The sequence below is a fragment of the Aegilops tauschii genome, chromosome 5 (assembly GCF_002575655.3).
Source record: "Aegilops tauschii subsp. strangulata cultivar AL8/78 chromosome 5, Aet v6.0, whole genome shotgun sequence".
Classification (NCBI taxonomy): Eukaryota; Viridiplantae; Streptophyta; class Magnoliopsida; order Poales; family Poaceae; genus Aegilops; species Aegilops tauschii.
Genome location: NC_053039.3, coordinates 533,561,798 through 533,583,108, shown reverse-complemented (window position 1 = coordinate 533,583,108; position 21,311 = coordinate 533,561,798). Strand labels below are relative to the sequence as shown.

Genomic DNA, 21,311 nt, shown 5'->3' with positions numbered 1-21,311 from the left:
CGAGAAGTAAGGGCAAAACCCACGGGCTAGCACTACTCATTTCCTGTGTTTTTTGGAGGAAACTACACATCCACTCAAAGCTCATTTTACGCGTAGGAACGAGCCAAGTCAATTCCTTAGGATGGCAAGTGCCATCGTATTAAATTCCTATACTACTCCTAATTCCTACGTTTTAATTTCCTCCAAACCAAATGAGCCTCAACGGGTTGGTGGCTTGTACTTCAGGTGATGATACAGATCATGAATCGTGGATACGGATCAACTATAATATGCCGCCTCTCTACATATTTATTCACAGTTGATTGGTACATCATGGATACAGATCAAATATGTCGCCTCTCTACGTGCGTCGGCATGGGTGTTTCCAAATCCCAAAGACTGAAAAAGTTCACATGGCGTGCACCGTGGATAGCAAGTAGCACGCTCCTGTTTGATCACCAGTAAAATACTTCGTGCGTGGATAGCCACGGCGGGAGCAGAGCGCTGAGCCTGAGCACCACCTAGCTCATTAAGCCGCCGATCCTTCTCGCCAGTCGCCAGTTGCTGCTCGCCGCCGGCAAGTCCAGCTCCTGATCAAGACCTTGCTCCTGATCGCGCCATGGACGCCGGTTCCTCATCCTCGCCGCTGCACATCGTGGTCGTCCCGTGGCTCGCGTTCGGCCACCTGCTCCCGTACCTGGAGCTCTCCGAGCGGCTCGCCGAGCGCGGCCACCGCGTGTCCTACGTCTCCACGCCGCGCAACCTCGCTCGCCTCCCGACGCTGCGCCCAGCCGCGGCGCCGCGCATGGACCTCGTCGCGCTCCCGCTCCCGCGCGTCGACGGCCTCCCCGACGGTGCCGAGTCCACCAACGATGTGCCCGACGACAAGCGGGAGCTCCACTTCAAGGCCTTCGACGGCCTCGCCGCACCCTTCGCGGAGTTCATGGCCGCCGCGTGCGCCGACGAGGCCACAAGGCCTCACTGGGTCATCGCCGACTGCTTCCACCACTGGGTCGCCGCCGCCGCCTTCGAGCACAAGGTTCGGCAGATCTGCGCGCGCTGTCGCCGCTTGGTTCCATTAATTCCTTCCCACGTAGGAGTTTATCTCAAATCTTGCTCGATGCTCCATCGTTCACCAGGTCCCATGCGTGATACTTCTCCCGACCGCGGCTTTGATCGCTACCGCGCACCGCGACCAGCCGACGGAAGCGCGGGCTGTGACCCACACCCGCCCTCGTTACGAGGAGGAGGAGGTGGCACCAATTTACGACGACCATGGCGCGTCGGGCATGTCCATCGTCCAGCGCTTCTACTTGACCAAAGAGAAGTGTGCGCTCGCGGCCATCAGGAGCTGCGTCGAGTGGGAGCCCGAGTCCTTCCGGCTGGTGCCAACGGTCATCGGCCTGCCGGTCGTGCCCCTCGGCCTTCTGCCGCCGTCACCAGACGGAGGCCGCCGTGCGGACGCCACCAACGGATCAGCAGAGCATGCCACCGTGCGCTGGCTGGACGCGCAGCCTGCGGGTTCGGTTGTGTACGTAGCGCTGGGGAGTGAAGTGCCGCTGCGTGTGGAGCAGGTGCACGAGCTTGCCCTCGGGCTGGAGCTCGCCGGGACACGCTTCCTCTGGGCTCTTAGGAAGCCAAGCGGCGCAGCAGTCCACGACGACGGCGCCGACATGCTTCCTCCCGGTTTCCAGGAGCGCACTCGTGACCAGGGGCTGGTGACCACGGGGTGGGTTCCCCAGATGAGAATCCTGGCGCACGCCGCCGTGGGCGGGTTCCTGACGCACTGCGGCCGGAACTCGCTGATCGAGGGCCTCCTGTTCGGGCACCCGCTCGTCATGCTGCCCATCTTCGGGGACCAAGGGCCCAACGCGCGGCAGATGGAGGTGAAGAAGGTGGGGTTGCAGGTGGCGAGGAACGAGGACGACGGATCGTTCGACCGCCATGGCGTCGCGAGCGCGGTCCGGGCTGTGATGGTTGACGGAGATGCCAGGAGGAGCTTCGTGGCAGGTGCAGCGAAGATGCAGGAGGTCGTAGGTAGTACAGAACGGCAGGAGAGGTAAGTTGACGAGTTTGTTCATCGCCTTAGATCTTACACCGCCGAAGGCCATTTCAGTACAGCGCCTACCTCACTTTGAGCCACTGACAGGTGGGTCAGCATGTTTGCCGCCCCGCATGTCAATGGCCGTAAGTCAGCTAAGATAAAGTCAGCGAATATCATGAATATTGGATAATGAAGGGAATGGATTGTGTATATTTTCAAGATTTTGTGGTACTATTACGAAGTATAAACATCACTACCCATAGGTCCATCTCAATTCTACCACAACTAGAATCCATGATGTACCTTTGGGGGCAACTATGTGTAAGGTGACTGAAATTTTTGTGCCGATCAGTCATTTATTTTTGAAAAAAGTCTATTTTACTACCCTGAAGATTGGTGGTTCACATGACCCCCTGAAGTTTATTTCGGTTCCCTCACCTCCCTCAACAATCCCAAACCGGTCAAAAATCGTCCTAACTGGTTTGCACTGGCTGGTTGCTGACGTGGACATGGTCAATGGTGGTATTTGACCAGTGGGCCCCCTCGTCAGTGACCCAGCAATGTCTCTCGGCGACACCCTAGGGGGTTGTGGTGGCGTGGCTGACCGGAGCAGCAGCTAAGGGTGCGGACGACAGGGAGTTGCTACAGAAGGCCCGGATGTGGCAACGGCGGCAGCGCTGCAGCGACACATGTGGCGCAGGGAGGTGAGGGGCGGCCCGATTTGGTCTAGTTCCGGCCCGATCTGGTTTGGTTCCGGCGGGATCTGGAGTTTGGCGGTGGTGTGAAGACGGTACGACGACGGGCTTGTGGAGGTGGCGTGACTAGTACCGTCGACCATTGCCGGAGCAGCGTTGGGCATGAAGGGTCGTAGCCTCCCGTCGACCAGAGGTGGCCAGCCATGGGCATGGAGGCGGCAGCAAGGGCCACCGGGGGAACAGGGCAACGACTCGGTGGCAGGGTCGATGGGCCAGCGGAGCAGGACGACACTACGACGGCAGGGCGCGAGCAGGCGAGACGACGCACGTCCGGTCGGCGCACAGCTGGCGTCCTGCGGGAAAAGAAGGAGGGAGAGGGGGAACTGAGGCGCAGGGGTGGTGGTTCTTCGCCGGCGGCAGCTAGGGCCGGCATGGCCGGGTGTTCGTGCGGGATCTGGCACGTCGAAGACACTGTCCTATTTCTGGCGGCGACGAGACAGGAAATGGGAGGAGGAAGAGGCTTGGTGGTGTGTGGGCCTCGGGCTCTCGTGGTCAAATACCGCTGTTGACCATGTCCAAGTCAGCAACCAGCCAGTGCAAAGTGCAAACCAGTTAGGGATGATTTTTGACCGGTTTGGTATTGTTGAGGGGGTTTAGGGAACCGAAATAAATATCAGGAGGTTATGTGAACCATCAAGTTTCTTCAGGGTAGTAAAATAGATTTTTTTTTTCTTTTTCTTTCTGTTCGATTAGGATCCAATAGTGACAAAAATAACATTAAATATCCCAAAACTAAAAACAATTAAACTATCAACATCTACAATGCCATTTGTCACCCCCAATGGATATGAACAGAAGCTTCTCGCATGGTGGATCGAGAGAGGGACCATCTTCTTCTCCTTTCCTTGGTCTGCACTCTCTTCTACTCTTCCAAACCCAGTGCGGTCTTAAAGGCTGAATATTCAGTTATACTATTGTCTTTAAACAAGAAAAGAAAAACTGGTAGTATGTACGCTACGCAAAGACATTTCTACTGGCGACGGTATGTGACGACAAGGGAATCCACCACTCGACCGTTCCAAAATTTCGTGCAACACAGTCCTACTTGACCACTACGGCCGGGCGTGGAAAGTAAGCGTCGACACTACCCAACAAATACACGGAATCTCATTTCGCCCAGTCCACGGCGTGAGCAGAGCACTGAGCACGAACAGAGCACCACCAACCTCCCGATTCCAGGCCACGCACCGCCAAGTGGACGAGCTAGCTACCTCCTGATCTTCGCCATGGACGCCGGGCCATCATCCTCGCCGCTGCGCATCGTGATCGTCCCGTGGCTCGCGCTGGGCCACCTGCTCCCGTGCCTGGAGCTCGCCGAGCGGCTCGCGTCCCGGGGCCACCGCGTGTCCTACGTCTCCACGCCGCGCAACCTCGCGCGCCTCCCGCCGCCGGCGCCACGCGTGGACCTCGTGGCGCTCCCGCTGCCGCGCGTGGACGGCCTCCCCGACGGCGCCGAGTCCACCAACGACGTCCCGGAAGGCCAGCGGGAGCTCCACTGGAGGGCCTTCGACGGCCTCGCCGTGCCCTTCGCGGAGTTCCTGGCCGCCGCGTGCGCCGGCCAGGCCACGAGGCCGCACTGGATCATCGCCGACACTTTCCACCACTGGGCCGCCGCCGCCGCCCTGGAGCACCTGGTGCCGTGCGCCATGCTGCCCCCGACCGCTGCCTTGATCGCCACCGTGCTCAGTCACAGCCAGCCGTCGGACAGAGCACGCGCTCCTCCCCGTTACGAACAAGAGGGGAGGCAACCGATTTACTGCAACCATGGCGTGTCTGGTATGTCCATCATGCAGCGCTTATTGTTGACAAAGGAGAGGTGCACGGTCGTGGCCATCCGGAGCTGCGTCGAGTGGGAGCCCGAGTCTTTCCCGCTGGCGGCGACAATTCTCGGCAAGCCGGTCGTTCCCCTCGGCCTTCTGCCGCCGTCAGCCGATGCAGCCCGCTGTGCCGCCGCCAACGGGGCAGAGCATGCCACCGTGCGGTGGCTGGACGCGCAACCTCCCGGCTCGGTGCTGTACGTGGCGCTGGGGAGCGAGGTGCCGCTGCGCGTGGAGCAGGTGCATGAGCTGGCCCTCGGGCTGGAGCTCGCCGGGACGCGCTTCCTCTGGGCTCTCAGAAAAGCCAGCAGCGCCGGCGCCGCCGTCGACACCGACATCCTCCCGCCGGGTTTCCAAGAGCGCACGCGTGGCCAGGGGCTGGTGACCACGGCGTGGGTTCCCCAGATGAGCATCCTGGCGCACGCGGCCGTGGGCGGGTTCCTGACCCACTGCGGCCGGAGCTCGCTGATCGAGGGCCTCCTGTTCGGGCACCCGCTCGTCATGCTGCCCATCTTCGGGGACCAAGGGCCCAACGCGCGGCAAATGGAGGCGAAGAAGGTGGGGCTGCAGGTGGCGAGGGACGAGAACGACGGCTCGTTCGATCGCCATGGCGTCGCGGTGGCGGTCCGGGCCGTCATGGCTGAGGGAGAGGCCCGGAGTGGCTTCTTAGCAGGCGCTGCGAGGATGCAGGAGGTGGTAGCCGATGCAGAGCGGCATGAGAGATACATCGACGAGTTTGTACAGCAGCTTAGATCTTACTCCGCCGCAGGTGCAACGAACTAATGGCAATTTTACTACTGCCAAATAAATCAGTACGTAAAATCGTTCCAGATTACTTTGGAAACCACACATTCAAATAATTAATCGGTGGTGCACTGATTCCAGTTCTTTACAGGAAACACACTCAAGTGGTTTCTTCATATGCATCTTACTCAAGTTGTCTCTAGTCATAATTTTATTCTGGGAAAACAACCATGGGAACACACGAAAGTTTAGGAGGGATTGTCGGTTTCAAAATAACAGCAAGGTACAGATAGGTGCGACTCCTGTGAAATTAACAATTTTATAGAGAGAGCTAGAGGAGTAAATATCCATCGATTCATACTGCCAGATAATGCTCTAACAGGTAGGTTCTAGGTCTTGACATTGCTCTACAAGCTTCGGGGTAAAAGTCCTACGAAAAGTACAGTTGACTTGGCGGCCATCTGAGACATCCTGCATAGTTTTATTAACCTCATTGGCAATATGATACAAGTCCCATTGCTGGGTGACCAAAGGGCCGGTGACAAACCACCAATCTTCCAAAAACATGGCCGTGGGAGGAGTTACAGCACAACCTAATCTGACAGCTTTGGAGGCCCAGATGACCCCTTTCCAGATGAAAGAAGCACAAGTGTCTTTACAACAGACTACACTGAGTTTAGTATTGTTACTGTAGTCAGCATCTACAATAAGTTATGGCACCCTTCGAAATCATTCCATATGCAGTTGGCCAATTGAGTGTTGATCATTTCTATCTAAAACCAATTTGACGAGTTTTAAAAAGGAGACTATGTAAGCAGGGATACTGGCTAAACATGATTTTATCGGAGCACCCCTGACTGCATAGTTTAATAATTTCCCTCACCAACTAGATGTCCTACGTAGGATCTTGTCCACCACAGGTTGCACATAAGCTAGATTTCCTAGGTGTCTTGTTATACCCTGGTTCCCACAAAAAGTGACATGATCACTGGCAAGCCTAGGGAGCGCTCTAGCAGACAAACGAAAATAGGATCTAAATTTGTGGTGCAAAAGATCCTATCAATCCTAGACATAATAAAGTTTATCTGGTTGTTAGCCCAGGTAAACTGTCTACCAGAAAAGTGAATGTGCATGAGAGACCAGATATCTACCCATGCATTAAACCTATCGCATCATTTAAAATCCAGAGAGTCACTATTCTTATCAGATTGATATCTAACTAAACTAAAATCCCCACCTATAACAGTAGGAACATGGCACTCAATGAACAGATCATGCAATTCAGTTATGAAAAGTTGGATCCAGGAATTGACTTATTTTTACGAGCTGCACCACAACAAAACTTGCTGGTTAAAAAAGTACTCACAATGCTCTTCCCCGCTGCCACCACTAAAGCCACACACACGCACACAGAAAGCAGACCAAAGTAGCCAGACAAACGAAAATTCCACCAACTCAACACGAGAGCAGTCAATCATCGCATGTCTCTTCATCAATCATCAATGGGGGTGCATGACAATGAAGGCACACTGATGTTCTCCTCCATCGCGCTGCTGCAGCAAAGTTTCAGCGAGCTGGAGAGGATCAAGGAGAAACGGGAGGTGAGGCTTTACCAGATACTCGCCCCTCACGGACCCGACTTCACTCACATTGTCAGTAACAAAACCAGAATCGAATGGAGCCGCCAGTCAGATGATTCTTCCACTCAGAGCTGCTGCATCCATACAGGCCTCTGTGTGGCACTACTGCCTTCTGTCCGGTCATGCCAGCCACCACAACTGCTTCGGAATGCAAAACCATCCAGCTCGGCAGCGATTCGCTCACCGTGGCCCAGCGAGGCCTACAAGCATGCGTGCAGCAAAGTTGATGTCTGACACCTCATTGCACCTCTAGATTACTACTACTGCTACTAGAAATGTTGTCCTAAGCTGTTAGCCTTCGCAGTCTCCTCACTATTACTGTTGCTGTTTTCCGTAGCCTATTATGTTTCCCTCTTTTCTCTTCTTCGGTTGTATGTTGCAACAAGGGGCAGGAGGTTGGTGAGCTGTAATTATTGCCAGTAGTACAATGGTGCTAATTGTTTACTTTGTTACCTTGTCCCATAGAACTACCAGAATCTTCTAGCTCCGCACTATCATCTGAGTATGAAACTAGCTCTGCAGGGCAACCATTTTCTGTTATATCAGGGCACTCATCGTCATCATCGCTGTCGGAAGAATTACCAGAGTCCTTCTTCTTCCGTTTGATAATCTTTTTTGACATCAGCCGGTTGACACCCTTGTTGTCAACGTCTACACATTCGCTGCTTATTGGCTTGAAACATACTTTGCTGACCTTTCTTGCATTAGCTTCGAGTATCTCAAGTTCATAAGCTTGAGTCGCTTCTCGTTCATCTTGGTGATCAGATCCTTCGTCCTGATATTCACCATTCTCCTCGCTTTTATCCCTTTCGAGTATCACAAGCATTTTCCCACCTTCTTCTGGTATATAGCCAAAGGATTCACAAACAAAACCAGACACGGTCTCATACTGATGGCCCTCTGGTATTTTAACACCAAGCTCTTCAGAAAGATCGTCTATAGATGTGTTTGCATCAACAACAAATGTTCCATCTTCCAGCATTACTATATTGCCTGTTTTCTTCTGGATTTCCTCCTTTGAATCATTCTCATCAAAGATTTCACCGACTATTTCTTCCACCACATCTTCTAATGTCACGATACCAATCGTTCCACCATACTCATTGAGGACCACTGCCATATGAACCTGCCTGATCCGGAACTCTCTCAGCAGGTTCCAAACGGACATGGAATCTGGGACAAAATATATAGGCATATGTGCAATTTCCTTCACAGTGATGTCCTTCAACTTCTCAGCCTCTTCAACATATTCAAGCATGTCCATTGCATATACAATTCCCACGATATTATCTATGCGCTCCTCAAATACAGGAACTCTAGAGTACTGGTGGGTTTCCCATAGGTTCTTGAAATCAATCAGTGTTGCGGCTGCATCAATTGCAACCACATCTACCAAAGGTGTCATCACCTCCCTGACATGTGTGTCTTTAATCTCGAGCACATTCTCAATCATATCCTGCTCGTCTTCCGCAATCGCACCACTCAACTCCGCTCCCCGGAGCATTAGCTTCAGTTCATCCTCAGTCACATATGGCTCACTTCTTCCTTTCAGGCCCAGAAGCTTTAGAATTCCCATGGATATAATTGTAACAATACGCCCAACGGGATACAGGATGATTGAAAGCCAAGCGATTGGTCTGACCACAAACCTGGCAACTTCCGTGGCATTGTGGACTGCAACATTCTTGGGTGTGATTTCTGTAAGAAGGAGAACGGCAACAGTCATGACGCCTGTTGCTGCACTGACACCTGCTTCACCAAACATTGCTGTGGCTGCCTCGGTGACAATGGCTGTCGCGCCAATGTTAACCACGGTTGTGCCGATGAGTATGGTTGTGAGGAAGCGAGTGACATCATTTCGGAGCATTTTGAACACGCCGTTCTCAGGTTCCTTGTCAGCGAGCTCACGGACCTTCCAGGGCCAGAGCGTGGTGATGGAGGTCTCGGCCATGGAGAAGAAGGCGGAGAGGCCGAGCAATAGGGCGAGAACAAGGCCCTGCTCCCTGAGCAGCTGCAGAACCTGCAGCACCGTGGGCCAGCTCCCTCGCAGTCGCAGCGTCACCCAGCCGACCACATCGGCCGCCTCCACCGCCGTGGACGCCCCCGCGCCTGCTCCCGCCGCGGCGGGAGTCGTAGCAAGCGCCCGCTGGCACCACACCGCCGCCAGCGCGCTGCAGATCAGCGCCACCGCGACCCTCCTCGCGGCCGCCAGCGCGCTGCAGATCAGCGCCACCGCGACCCTCCTCGCGGCCGCCAGCCGGCCGCCCGATTCATCCTCAGCCTCCGCCGCCAGGGGAGGAGAAGCCGCCAGCCGGCCCGATTCATCCGCAGCCTCCACCCCCGGCGAAGGAGCAGCCGTCACCCGGTGGGAAGCGGAGGTGGGGACGAGCAGGGGGCGCCTGGCGACGCCGCGGAGCCACGGGCGGTAGGGGGAGGGGGAGGCGGAGCGGTACGGGGGCTTGGTGGGGGCGCGGGGCGACTGGATCTGGAACCGCGGGAGCCTGCTGCCGGCGAGGAGCAGCGAGGCCGTGGAGGGGAATGGGGTGGAAGGGGGCGACATGGCGCCGGCCGGCGGCGGAATTGTGAGGTGGATTGGACGGGCGGAGGGTGGTTGCGTGAGGGGGCGAAGCCGAAGCGGGGATGATGCCATCGAGCCGGAGGTACGGGGGTGGGGCCGGCGGCCGGTGCGCAACAAACCTGGCCACGTGGGCATGGGCCGGCGCGGCATGACCGTGTCGGCCCGAAGGCCTGGCCATGGGGATCGGCCCGTGTTGCTTTTCGGCCTTGTGGGCCATTTCAGCCATCCGAGCCTTTTATTTTTTGTTCAGAAAAATCTAAATTAAGAGGAAAATGTTGAATAATATAAAAAAATTAAGAAAAAAATACAAAAAATATCTCAAAGAGACAAAGTGTCATAGGAATAAATATTGAGCTTTATTAGTAGATGTCTCATTAAAACCTTCTAGGTAGAACTCCCCTTGAAGCAGAGAACAAAGTTGCTCGAAATTACAAAAGGAAAAAAGAAAATTACAAAGATAACAACTAATCTTCTGGTTGTTCATTGTCTAGGTAAAGATTTCCGAACTGGATGTAGATCTGTGTTACGCGTAGTGTGTTGGGCTTTTCGTCTGGCTAGTTCCTCATCTTTTACGGTCATCAGTGTCCTCACCTTATCACTTGTGAGATTGGTTCCTCTCTCGCCAAGTATTATTCCAGCTAGAATGAAAGCAGACTCCGATGATACCATTGAGACGAATATTGTTAACACATCTTGTGCTAATATGTCAATAACTGGATATGTAAGCTTGTGGTCATGCCACCACTGCAAATGTTGAAGTCATCATCATTTTGTTCTTGATAATTGGTTGTCATTGTTGAGGTATTTCACCAACTCTTGGTCCCTGCTACCATCATTACGTGTGTGATATTGTTGTTGGTGTCGAAGAGTTCACTACTAGGAGAAACCTTATACACAGAATCTTAGCAGCAGCACAGGACAGGAAGGGGTGCTACTGCTAATTAGCAGTAGCGCGGGCAACAAACAGTCGCTACTGCTACCAACTTAGCAGTAGCGCGACTCGGTAGAACCACGCTGCTACTAAAATTGACCGACCGTTCCCGCCCCGCTAGGTTTAGGAGTAGCGCGCTCACGTTAACCGTGCTACTACTAATGTAATAGTAGTATCGCACTTTTTTTGCGGGTCGCTACTGCTAATTTTGAACCTGGACACATGGCGAGCCCCGCTTAGCAGTAGTGCTTCTGCCAGAAGCGCGCTACTACTATCTTATTAGCAGCAGCGCGTTTTACGCCCAGCGCTACTGCTAAACCGCAGCCATACCACCTTTTTCCTCCCCCTCCTCCCTCCCCCATCCTCTCTTCCTTCACTTTTCCCTAGCTCCCACCTCCTCTCTCCCTCACTTTGCTTCTTCCTCACTACTTTCCCCCCATTACTCTCCTTCTTCTACCTATCTTTCTCTCTCTTTATTACTCCCAGCTAACTACACCACCTCCATTAATGCATTTCCTTTCTCTTTTTCCTTCCCCCTCCACCAGTCTCCTCCCAAACTAGCTAGCTAGTTAGATCTAGCATTTAGTGAAGTGACCTATGAACCTTCCTAACTAGATCTAGCCTTGTCAAGAAGAGCTTTGTCCACTTTTGATCATTCCATAGGTGTGTGTGGCGACACCTATCGACATCATCATCACCGTGCTCGATCTCGAGATAGGTGATTAAAAATTTATGCTTTTGCAAGAATGAAAATATGTGTATGTGTGCGATATGACATAATCGGGCGATATGATGGAAATTGTATGTGTGGCATGAGTTGACGCCGAATTGTGCTTGTGAGTTGCCTATGTTTTGCCGAAATGTCGATTTATTTCTGTTTCGGCGAATTCCGAGCAAACTCTATATGTCCCATTTTTAGGGAAGGTCGTGCCGAATTTTTGTATGACTTTGATGCATGCATGCATTTCACCAACTCTTGGTCCCTGCTACCGTCATTACATGTGTGATATTGTTGTTGGTGTCGAAGAGTGTTGGAGGAAGAGAAAACAAATATCTTTCCCCCACACTCCTTCTTTCTAGCCGTTGGTGCTGGTGGAGGTTGTTACGGCCGAACTCCAGCATACTTTTCATCGTACTTACCATGAATTTCAGAAAGCTTATCATAATCTACATTTAGGTCATCACTTAAAGGTGAGAGAACATTACCAAACCCTACTCCCTCCGGTCCTTTTTAGTTTGCATATAAGATTTGTATAAAGTCAAGCCTCGTAAATTTTGACCAAGTTTATAGAAAAAAATACCAACATTCAGAATGTGAAATTAACAACATTAGATGCATCATGACTTTAGTTTTCATTTTGTATAAATTTAGCATTCACTACTGGAATCCACTTCTTTGTCGTATGCCACCTCTTTGTCGTCCGCTGGCTGACGGCAAAGAAGGTCTTTGCCGTCAGCCACAAGAAAACGGACGGCAAAGATGTGGCTGATGGCAAACAAAGTCTTTGCCATCAGCCAGTTCTTTGCCGTCTGCTGGCTGACGGCAAAGAATCTTTGCCGTCCGCTAGCAGACGGCAAAGAGGTGGGTGGGTCCAGTTATTGTTTAACCAACTCAAGCCCACCAAAGAAACTTTGCCGACCGTTGGCTGACGGCAAAGAGGCGGGTACGTTAACGGCCGTCCCGCCCCCCTCTCTTCTCCCCACTCTCTCATTCGTCCCCACCCACACCCGCGCCGCCGCCACCGACCTCGTCTGCCGTAGCCGGCCGCCCCGCCGCCCCGCACCCCTCCCCTGCGACCCCCGACCTCCACCGCACCCCCGCCGCCCCTTCCACGTCACCCCGCCCCCACCGCCCTCCCCTCCGTCACCATCCCCCACCCACACCGGCCCGCCGCCGCCGTCGACTCCGTCCGGCGTCGCCGGCCGCCCCGCCGCCCTGCATCCCTCCACGACCTCCACCGCGGCCCCGCCGCCTCTTTCATGTCGGGAAGCCGCGCCGCGGCTGTCCCCGCCCCGTCCCGCCGCGGCCGTCCGGCCTCCCCCTCCACCGGGTCGCCGCCTCCTCCAGCGGCCGCTGCAGCCGTCCGGCCTCCCCTCCACCAGGTGAGCTCCTCTCCCCCTTTTTTTGTTTAATTAGTTTCTTTTTGTTTCTTTTAGTTTAGTTTCTGTTTTAGTTATAGTTTTAGTTTAGTTTTAGTTTTAGTTTAGTTTAAGTTTAGTTTATTTTAGATTAGTTTTAGTTTTAGTTTATTTTAGTTTAGTTTATTTTAGATTAGTTTTAGTTTTAGTTTATTTTATTTTAGATTAGTTTTAGTTTTAGTTTAGAAGAAGAAGTAGAAGGAGGAGGGAGGAACAGGAGGAGGGAGAAGAAGAAAGAAGAAAAGAAGAAGAAGAGGAAAAAGGAGAAGAAGAAGAAGAAGAAGAAGAAGAAGAAGAGGAGGAGGAGGAGGAGGAGGAGGAGAAAGAAGAAGAAGAAGAAGAAGAAGAAGAAGAAGAAGAAGAAGAAGAAGAAGAAGAAGAAGAAGAAAGAGGAGAGGAGGAGGAGGAGGAGGAGGAGGAGAAGAAGAAGAAGAAGAAGAAGAAGAAGAAGAAGAAAGAGGAGAGGAGGAGGAGAAGAAGAAGAGAAGAAGAAAAGGAAAAAGAGACCCCGACCCCGACCCGACCCCCGACACCCGATCGACACCCCGACACCTCGGCACGACACCCCGACCCCGACCCCCAACACCCTGACACCACACCCCGACCCCGACCCCCGACCAACCGACACCCTGACACCACACCCCGACCCCGAGCCCGACACCCTGACACCCCGACCCCGACACGACACCCCGACACGACACCCCGACCCCGACACCCTGACACCACACCCCGACCCCGACCACCGACACCCCGACACCTGACACCCCGACCACCGACACCCTGACACCACACTCACCCTTACCCCGACCCCCGACACCCTGACACCACACCCCGACCCTGACACCCCGACCCCGACACGACACCCCGACCCCAACACCCCGACACCCTGACACCACACCCCGACCCCGACACCCTGACACCACACCCCGACCCCATATATATTTGTGTTGATCGGGTGTATTTTTATTATGGTCATGATTATGATACACTTAAATTATAAACATATTATTATGTTCATGTCAGGTATCCAAATTTTTTATGTTGTACTAATTTCATTTACTTTTTGTCATTGCAGGTGTTGACAGGATGGTGGGCAAGGGTCTAGAGCGCCCCGATCCTCCTGCGAGCGCTACTGGAGGGGTGGTTCCATTATTCCAGCCCAGCCCCTCCGGAGAGCGCTGCTAGACAGTATGCAGACAACTGCGGCGGGCGCTTCTTCTTCAGCTGGGAGAGGTCGGGAGAGGACGAAGAAGCCTTCTAGAGGTGGATGTGGCAGCGGGAGAGGTAGGAAGGCTGTTATGCCTTCCTCGCCGCCATCCTCAGCTGATTCACCCGACCACATAGTGCTCCGTCTGACATGGACCCGTCTCGGACTCCGGTCCATGAGCCTCCGGTCGCTGATCCTTCCCACGACCAGACTCGGGTCGCCGATCCTTCGCCCCACATGAGTCTGGTCCCAGAGTCTTTGTCTCAGAAGACTCCGGTCAAGGGGTTTTCGTCCCAGAAGACTCCGGTCGCGGGGTCTTCGTCCCAGAAGACTCCGGTCACGGGGTCTTCGGCCCACAAGACTCCGGAGGCTAGTGGCTCGGAGGATGGTAGCGAGGACACCTTTTCAGATGATAGCTACAGCGACGACGAGCTGGTTGAGAAGGGCAAGAAGGTCTACAAGCGTGGCTGTACAAAGCTCCCGCCCGTGCCGACCACCCCCGACCAGAGGTGGTTGATTGCGCCTAAAGGGTTGAAGTAAGTGCATTTACTATTTTTTTAACCTTTTGCCTTCATGTTCCTTCAAATTAATATCTAATGCGTTGGCCTTGTCATACTGCAGGGGCTGGGTACGCCCCCGTGGTTCCCGTAGGCCCAACCAGGTCCTTGGTGTGCTTTGCCGGCAGCACTTCCCTGGGTGGGTCACGTTGCCCGGTGAGGGTCAGGTTCCACAGCTAGCACTGGCCTGGGAGCTGTACTCGATTGCCCAGGCCTCGCCGGAGGAGAGGGTCGACGGTGTCTTGTGCGAGACGGTGGACGACATTGTGTTCCGTCGGTTTTGGGTAATTTCTCCTTTACGGAATTAAAAATCAACACTACCTAGTGATTGTACTAATCAGTGTTGTCTTGTTTGATTGCAGACCTTCTACAGGGTTTCAGAGGGAGAGTAGGAGGCCGCGTGTATGGTTGTCGAAAACGAGTGCAAGCGCCTACTTCAGAACTTAAGGCACGAGGCTCGGGTGCAGGCCGTTCGAGACTACTACGCCTCGAAGGGTATTAGGAGGGGCAAGCAGAAGTGTCGCGGCAAGTTTCTGAGTAAGGAGAAGTACATCCAGGTAATTACATATTCTTAAGGCCTTGAACTTAGTTTTCTTGATTTGATTCGTAGGCGTAGCGCTGAAATTTCTCTTGACTCACTTTGGTGCCCCCGAGATGGTGTGTGGATAAGATGGACTGTTGGGAGGCGTTGGTGGATGCGTGGTGCTCTGCCCAATGGAAAGTCGAACACCAAAGGGCCAAGGATAAGCGCGACCAAATGGAAGGTGTGCCACACCATCAAGGGAGCTCCAACCTGTTTGAGTACGGGGAGAACTGGGTATGTGGTTTGCTACATGATTCATGCAATTCATTCTTCATGCTAGATAGTTCATTTATGACATATTTAGCTCTAAAATGACATAATAACCTTAGATAGCTCTATAAAATGACTTAATATGCTTTAGTGAGTTAAAAAATGGCATAACTAGCTTCGATAGCTCAATAATGACCTAAACTAAACTTAGCTAGTTCATTCATGACATAATTAGCTCTAAAATGACATAATAACCTTAGATAGCTCTATAGAATGCCTAAATATGCTATAGTTAGCTCTAAAATGACATAGTAACCTTGGATAGCTCAATAATGACATAATTAGCATACTTTGGTCAAAAATGGCATAATAATCTTGGTTACCTCGAAAATGACCTAAACTTCGCTTATTTTCCTTGAAAATGACATAATAACCTTTCTTAGCTCCAAAATGACATATTTACATAGCAATATCATTCTTCATGCTAGCTTGAGCCCTTAACTAATATTTTGTTCCTCTCTCTCAGGCGCACCACCACAAGAAGCCTGTGCCAGGTCTGTTCGACCTCTATGGCATGGCCCATATGGCCCCGTACAAGAAGGCCAAGCCATTCACGGAGTCTGACCTAGATGATCCAGAGAGCTTCACCAACAAGACCTCCCACCACAAGCTTGTGAAGTACAGACACGAGGGGAAGGCGAGGAAAGGGGGGACTTTAACCCGAGCCAGGATCCTTTTGATATAGAGCTCGTGACGATATCTGGTGGCGGGAGGTCCCATGGCTCTCTAGCCATTGGTGATGGACTGATACGTTGTCCTAAGACTCTCCCGCAGATCAAGAAGCGCCTGAGTAGCTCTGATCCTGAGATAACGCCTCGTGCACGGCCCGCGGAGATCGCCATGGCGGTTAGTTATACAGACTCTCTCACCTTTCCTCCATTACATTGTGTGTGCGTCCGTCGATGATTACAATGCTAACGAGGAGTGGTGTGTTGCAGGCTATTGTTGAGAAAGAGAGATTGAAGACGAATGAGCTTGTGGAGGAGGCAAAAAGGGAGGCACAAAAGGAGATGGAGGAGAAAATGGCTAAGCTGTTGGAGGAGGAGACGAACCGGAACGACCTTGCTAACCGGGCCCTATATGAGCTCATCGTGGTACGTTTCTCGTGCATATTAGCCCAATCATGCACGTAATGTTCGCATTACTATCTAATATGACTGACTCGTGAGAACCAAATGTGCACACCATGTGCGAGAAAAACGGTCAGGCACCTCCGCCGATGCCCCAGATTGCTCCGGCGAACACGGTGAGTTTGATTTGAATGGTCGTTGCTTACTACTATTCACATTTCAGTTTGCGAACTTGCTAACGAGACATTATTGGAAATGATCTTTGGTGCAGCATGGCTCCCGACAAGCATCGACCACTCCTTCTGCCAACGCCGGTACCCCGACCGGTCCTTCACCTCTGCCTGGCACTAGCGCAGCCCCAACCATTCCTACACCTCCGTGATAATGGTATTTTTCTTCTTATTTAGCGTTTTTAGTCCATTTATGACATAATTTAGCCTATTTAGTCCACAAATGACATAATAAGATGAAGAAAATCAAGGAAGAGGAAGGAAAGAAGGAATAGGAAGAAAAGAAGAAGAAGACTAGAAGAAGAAGAAGAAGATCTTCTTCTTCTTCTTCTTCTTCTTCTTCTTCTTCTTCTAGTCTTCTTAAGAAGAAGAAGAAGATCTTCTTCTTCTTCTTCTAGTCTTCTTCTTCTCCTCCTCCTTCTTCTTCTTCTTCTTCTTCTAGTTTTCTTCTTCTTCTTCTCCTTCTTCTTCTTCTTCTTGTTCTTCTTCTTCTTCTTCTTCTTCTTCTTCTAGTTTTCTTCTTCTTCTCCAAAATGAAGTTAGCTCTAAGTTATATCAAAAATGGCATAATATGCTTAGTTAGGTAAAAAATGGCATAATTAGCTAGGTAAGCTCAAAAATGGCATTTTTCTTCTTATTTAGCCTATTTAGTCCATTTATGACATAATTTAGCCTATTTAGTCCACAAATGACATAATAAGATGAAGAAAATCCAGGAAGAGGAAGAAAAGAAGGAATAGGAAGAAAAGAAGAAGAAGAAAAAGAAGAAGAAGAAAAGAAGAAGAAGTTCTTCTTCTAGTCTTCTTCTTCTTCTTCTAGTTCTCTTCTTCTTCTTCTTCTTCTTCTAGTTTTCTTCTTCTTCTCCAAAATGAAGTTAGCTCTAAGTTATATAAAAAATGGCATAATATGCTTAGTTCACTCAAAAATGGCACAATTAGCTAGGTTAGCTCCATTTTACCTAAGTATGCTTACTTATTCTTCTTCTTCCGATTCTAGTCTTCTTCTTCTAACTTTCTTGTTTCCCATTTTGCAGATTCAATTCACTATATGGAAGCTTGCATGGATGGAGTACTTGTTTCCCATTTCTTTTTTTCGTTTGTATCGATAAAAAATGTGGAACTTTGTTATATGGATGCATGCATGGAACAATGTGTTGGATGAACATTGTGATGTTACTGTAATATGTATGGATGGAACTTTGTTTCCTATTATGTATGTATGTTGTCATGGATGGAGCACTACTAGGAAAAGGCCTACTAGTGGCGCACCAGTTTTGCCTACTAATGGCGCACTACTGGTGCGCCACTAGTACCACGCCACTAGTATTTTTTACTAATGGCGCATACTAATGGCGCACCAGCCAGTGCGCCATTAGTATAGGCCACGGTGCGCCATTAGTATGCCTCCCAGGGGGCCATATTTACCCATGTGCCTAGCCATACTAATGGCGCACCGCGGGGTGATGCGCCATTAGTATCCTTTGGCATACTAATGGCGCACTGCGGGGTGATGCGCCATTAGTATCCTTTGGCATACTAATGGCGCACTGCGGTGTGATGCGCCATTAGTATCCTTTGGCATACTAATGGCGCACGTTGGGGTGATGCGCCATTAGTATGTATATTAGGGATTATTTTTTTTCTTTTCTGATTTTTGCACAGATTACAAAATATATTATTGGACAGAATATAAGCAGCACCACACAGCAACAACAGATTCATCGAATACAATAGAAGATTAGTCTCCGAATTCAGAAGACCGAACAAAGATAGAACATTACAAGTCTCGAGACCGCGAGTAGCGAGTTTGTCTTCACATTACAAGTCGATATCGATCATCTAAACTACCATCACATAGAAGAAAGCTGCGGTCATCACGATGACCATCATCGCGATGAAACTGGTCTTCATCCAGTTCCTCCAACGCACCCTCCTCTCTCCCGCTAGATAGCGCGCGTATCTAGATTCCGCCTCCGCCCTAGTGGTGTACCCTTTGTAACTGTTACCGCTGAAACGGTGAACCTGTCTCCGACACTCCTCCCAGTCGTCGTAGACTCCGGGAACCTTACCCTTGTACACGACATACGACGGCATCTCTATGCACTAGCCAAACAACAGACAATACATAAGCAATATATAAGTATGTAACAAAAGGATCGGAAGAGAAAAGCAAGACATTAATAGCACGATTCATGGTCCTACTAATAAATAGCATCGATTACATCTAAGTTGAACGACTGTCCAAACCAAAGAGACATACAAGTTCATTAAAGTTTAATTACAACATGAGCTAATCAATGTTTCAGAACTACACATAGCATCACTACTTTCGACTCGACTCATGGGACCGGAGCGTGGATGAAGCCGCCGTCTGTCGTGATGGTCATGAAGTCGCGGGCGTTGTCAGCCTGCATTTGTAGCGTTGTGTCTATCTCACTGTTGGACGGTTGAAATTTGAGGTAGAACTGCCCCGAGGTACGAAGGACATCTTGATGGATGATTTCTGCAAACTCCGACTGGATGCGAAAGAATTCTTGTCGGATGTCCGCGTCCTAGATTGCCGCCAAGCTTGCGGCCCAATCTTTGAGATTATTTGGTAGCAGAAGGTGATTATGGTCCCACACGATCGCCCGCATGTGATGGAGGGCGTAGTAGGCATCCTTCTGACCGCCAGGCGACTGCTTGACGCAGGGGAACGTCGTATTGTGGGTGAACACGTGCCTGCCGTACCTACGAACTGGCCTCTTAAAGGTGCCTCCAGATGCGGCGTAGCCGGGGAGAGCATCATCAAGAACTTTCTTGATATTTGTGTAGTCTATCTTGGAGTCACGGTCCGGGTCGAAATACGTGGCCATGGAATATTTTGGGCTTAAGAGGATGAGTGTGCAATGTGTGTCACTACACATAACACGGAATGTTAGAAAAAAAAGAACGATCGAAATCTAAGAAATCATATGTTACGGGGAGGTTAGGAGATGACTTACTCGGGAAAGTAAGGCACGAGGAAGTTATCCTTATCTGGGTTTGCCAGAATGACGCCTTCGAGGTGTGAACTCGCGACTTGCCGGTCCCCAGCGCTGCCCAAGATCTTGGCACGCATGTAGAAGGGGTCGACTATCACAATGTCCGGGGTCTTGTCTCTAATGATCCGCATCTCCATACTCAGCGAAAACAGCCGAACGAAGGTGTAGTGCAGCAGATGAAGGTTAAGCATAGAAAAGATGTCATCAAACCGCAGGACAATCGTACCCCCGATGGCGCTATCCACAAAGCCCTTGCCCTCTGGCACCTTGGCCATGAAAACCGGATATGCCACATCATTCTCTCCGAGACGCCGCTTCTCCAAAGAAAGGACACTGTCATGGAGACTCCGCATAGCACCGGTTGCAGCATTGAGCATATTTGTCGGTAGCATCGGCCTACCCGCCACATGCACCCTCCTCGAGATATCCTTAGGTGAAGGTGGCCCGTCCTGAGCACGGACGTACTCGATGCCGGCTGGCTCGCACTGGCGCCCTTGTTAGTCTTTCGTTTTCGTCCCTTCTTCCTGATCTGCTGTAATGGGATCGAGTTCTGCTCACAGACCGCCTTCTTGAGCGTGTTGGGGCTGATAATATTTGGCACCTCAGCTATCTGAGGCTCGGTGAAGGCGGCAGCTGGAGGCGTCTCCTGAGAACTGAATGCCAGACGACGCCTGTTGCAATTGGGTTTCTCCGCCATACCATCTAGATCGCGGTCGTCTTTTTCAGGGTTGGGTTCTTGAGAAGGAGGCCCGCAGAACTCGTCACCGTACCCATGTTCGGCAAAGTACTTATCGACGTTGGAAAATGTACCGCCGTCGTTGTCGTCGTCGTCCGGATCCTGTGCCATAGGGATGTCTGGCATGTCCGGTAGCATTGCGGCGTTCTTGCCATGGCTTGGCGCTGGCACGACTGGCGGTCTTGTCTGTGGGGTGGTGTCCCCCGCCCCCAAACGAATCTGGCTCTTCAGCCAAAGCAGGGGCCAGCTTACGCAGGCGCTGAGGGTCATCACATCATCTTCGTCGGCCCCAGCGGGCCGAATCGGAGGTAACAACTCGTCGCAGCCTGGCAGCACCCGAACCAGTTCAACCCTATACAAGGTGGGTGGCATCGGATTACCGTGGAACACGCGGTTGCCCGGTTGAACGATTCTGCCCTTGGCGACATCGACCAACTCGCCACCCACGAAGTGCAGGAGAGTGCAAGGAACATCGGTGGCGCCCTGCGAAAACATGTAGGGCGTCAGGGATGCCCAGTCAAAGGCAAGGAGATGAAGTCATCGGCCGAGAGGCTTAGTTACCGTGATGCCGTCGAGCTCGGCTAATGTCGAGGCACCGCCAACGGCGGGCATGCGCGTGCAACTGACGGAGGGGCCGCTTGCTGGCGAGGTGCCGGCCGGCGTACACCCGGGTGCATTAAGCTCCAATGCCCGTGCCGGCGCCGGAGACATGAATACCGCCTCCGCCGGAGACACCAATGGCGCCGCCTGCGCGTTGTGCGAGTTGCTGGCCGTGAAGCTGGGAACCGGGGGAGGCCCCTGTTGGCCGCCCGCAATCCACGTCATCAGCCCCTGAATCAAGGTAGGCACAATGGCGGTGAGCGTCGTTCCCAGTTGTTGTTGCACTTGCTCTTGTACAATCTCCGGAATCCGCGCCACTTGTGCCTTGAGTTCTTGAACCTCGCGCGACTGGCTTTCCGAGCTGGTCTTTTTCTCCTTTCGCCCACCAGCGATATAGTATGACGACCAT

The 21,311-nt window shown here is 51.8% G+C and overlaps 3 protein-coding genes across 3 annotated transcripts; 2 read left to right on the top strand and 1 right to left on the bottom strand.

Annotated features, from left to right (window-relative positions):
• The first annotated feature begins 373 nt into the window (after positions 1-373).
• Positions 374-2,302, top strand: LOC109747842 (UDP-glycosyltransferase 91D1-like). The gene is made up of 2 exons (XM_020306885.3): positions 374-1,018; positions 1,119-2,302. Exons 1-2 carry the CDS (start codon positions 599-601, stop codon positions 2,040-2,042), a joined length of 1,344 nt encoding a protein of 447 aa, XP_020162474.1. The 5' UTR covers positions 374-598; the 3' UTR covers positions 2,043-2,302.
• Positions 2,303-3,447: 1,145 nt separating this feature from the next.
• On the top strand, positions 3,448-8,137 carry LOC109747841 (UDP-glycosyltransferase 91C1). The gene has a single exon (XM_020306884.4). The coding sequence runs from the start codon at positions 4,005-4,007 to the stop codon at positions 5,376-5,378; it is 1,374 nt and encodes a 457-aa protein (XP_020162473.1). The 5' UTR covers positions 3,448-4,004; the 3' UTR covers positions 5,379-8,137.
• Positions 6,625-9,629, bottom strand: LOC109747840 (DUF21 domain-containing protein At1g55930, chloroplastic). The gene has a single exon (XM_020306881.4). It carries the CDS (start codon positions 9,627-9,629, stop codon positions 7,413-7,415), a length of 2,217 nt encoding a protein of 738 aa, XP_020162470.3. The 3' UTR covers positions 6,625-7,412.
• Positions 9,630-21,311: the final 11,682 nt, after the last annotated feature.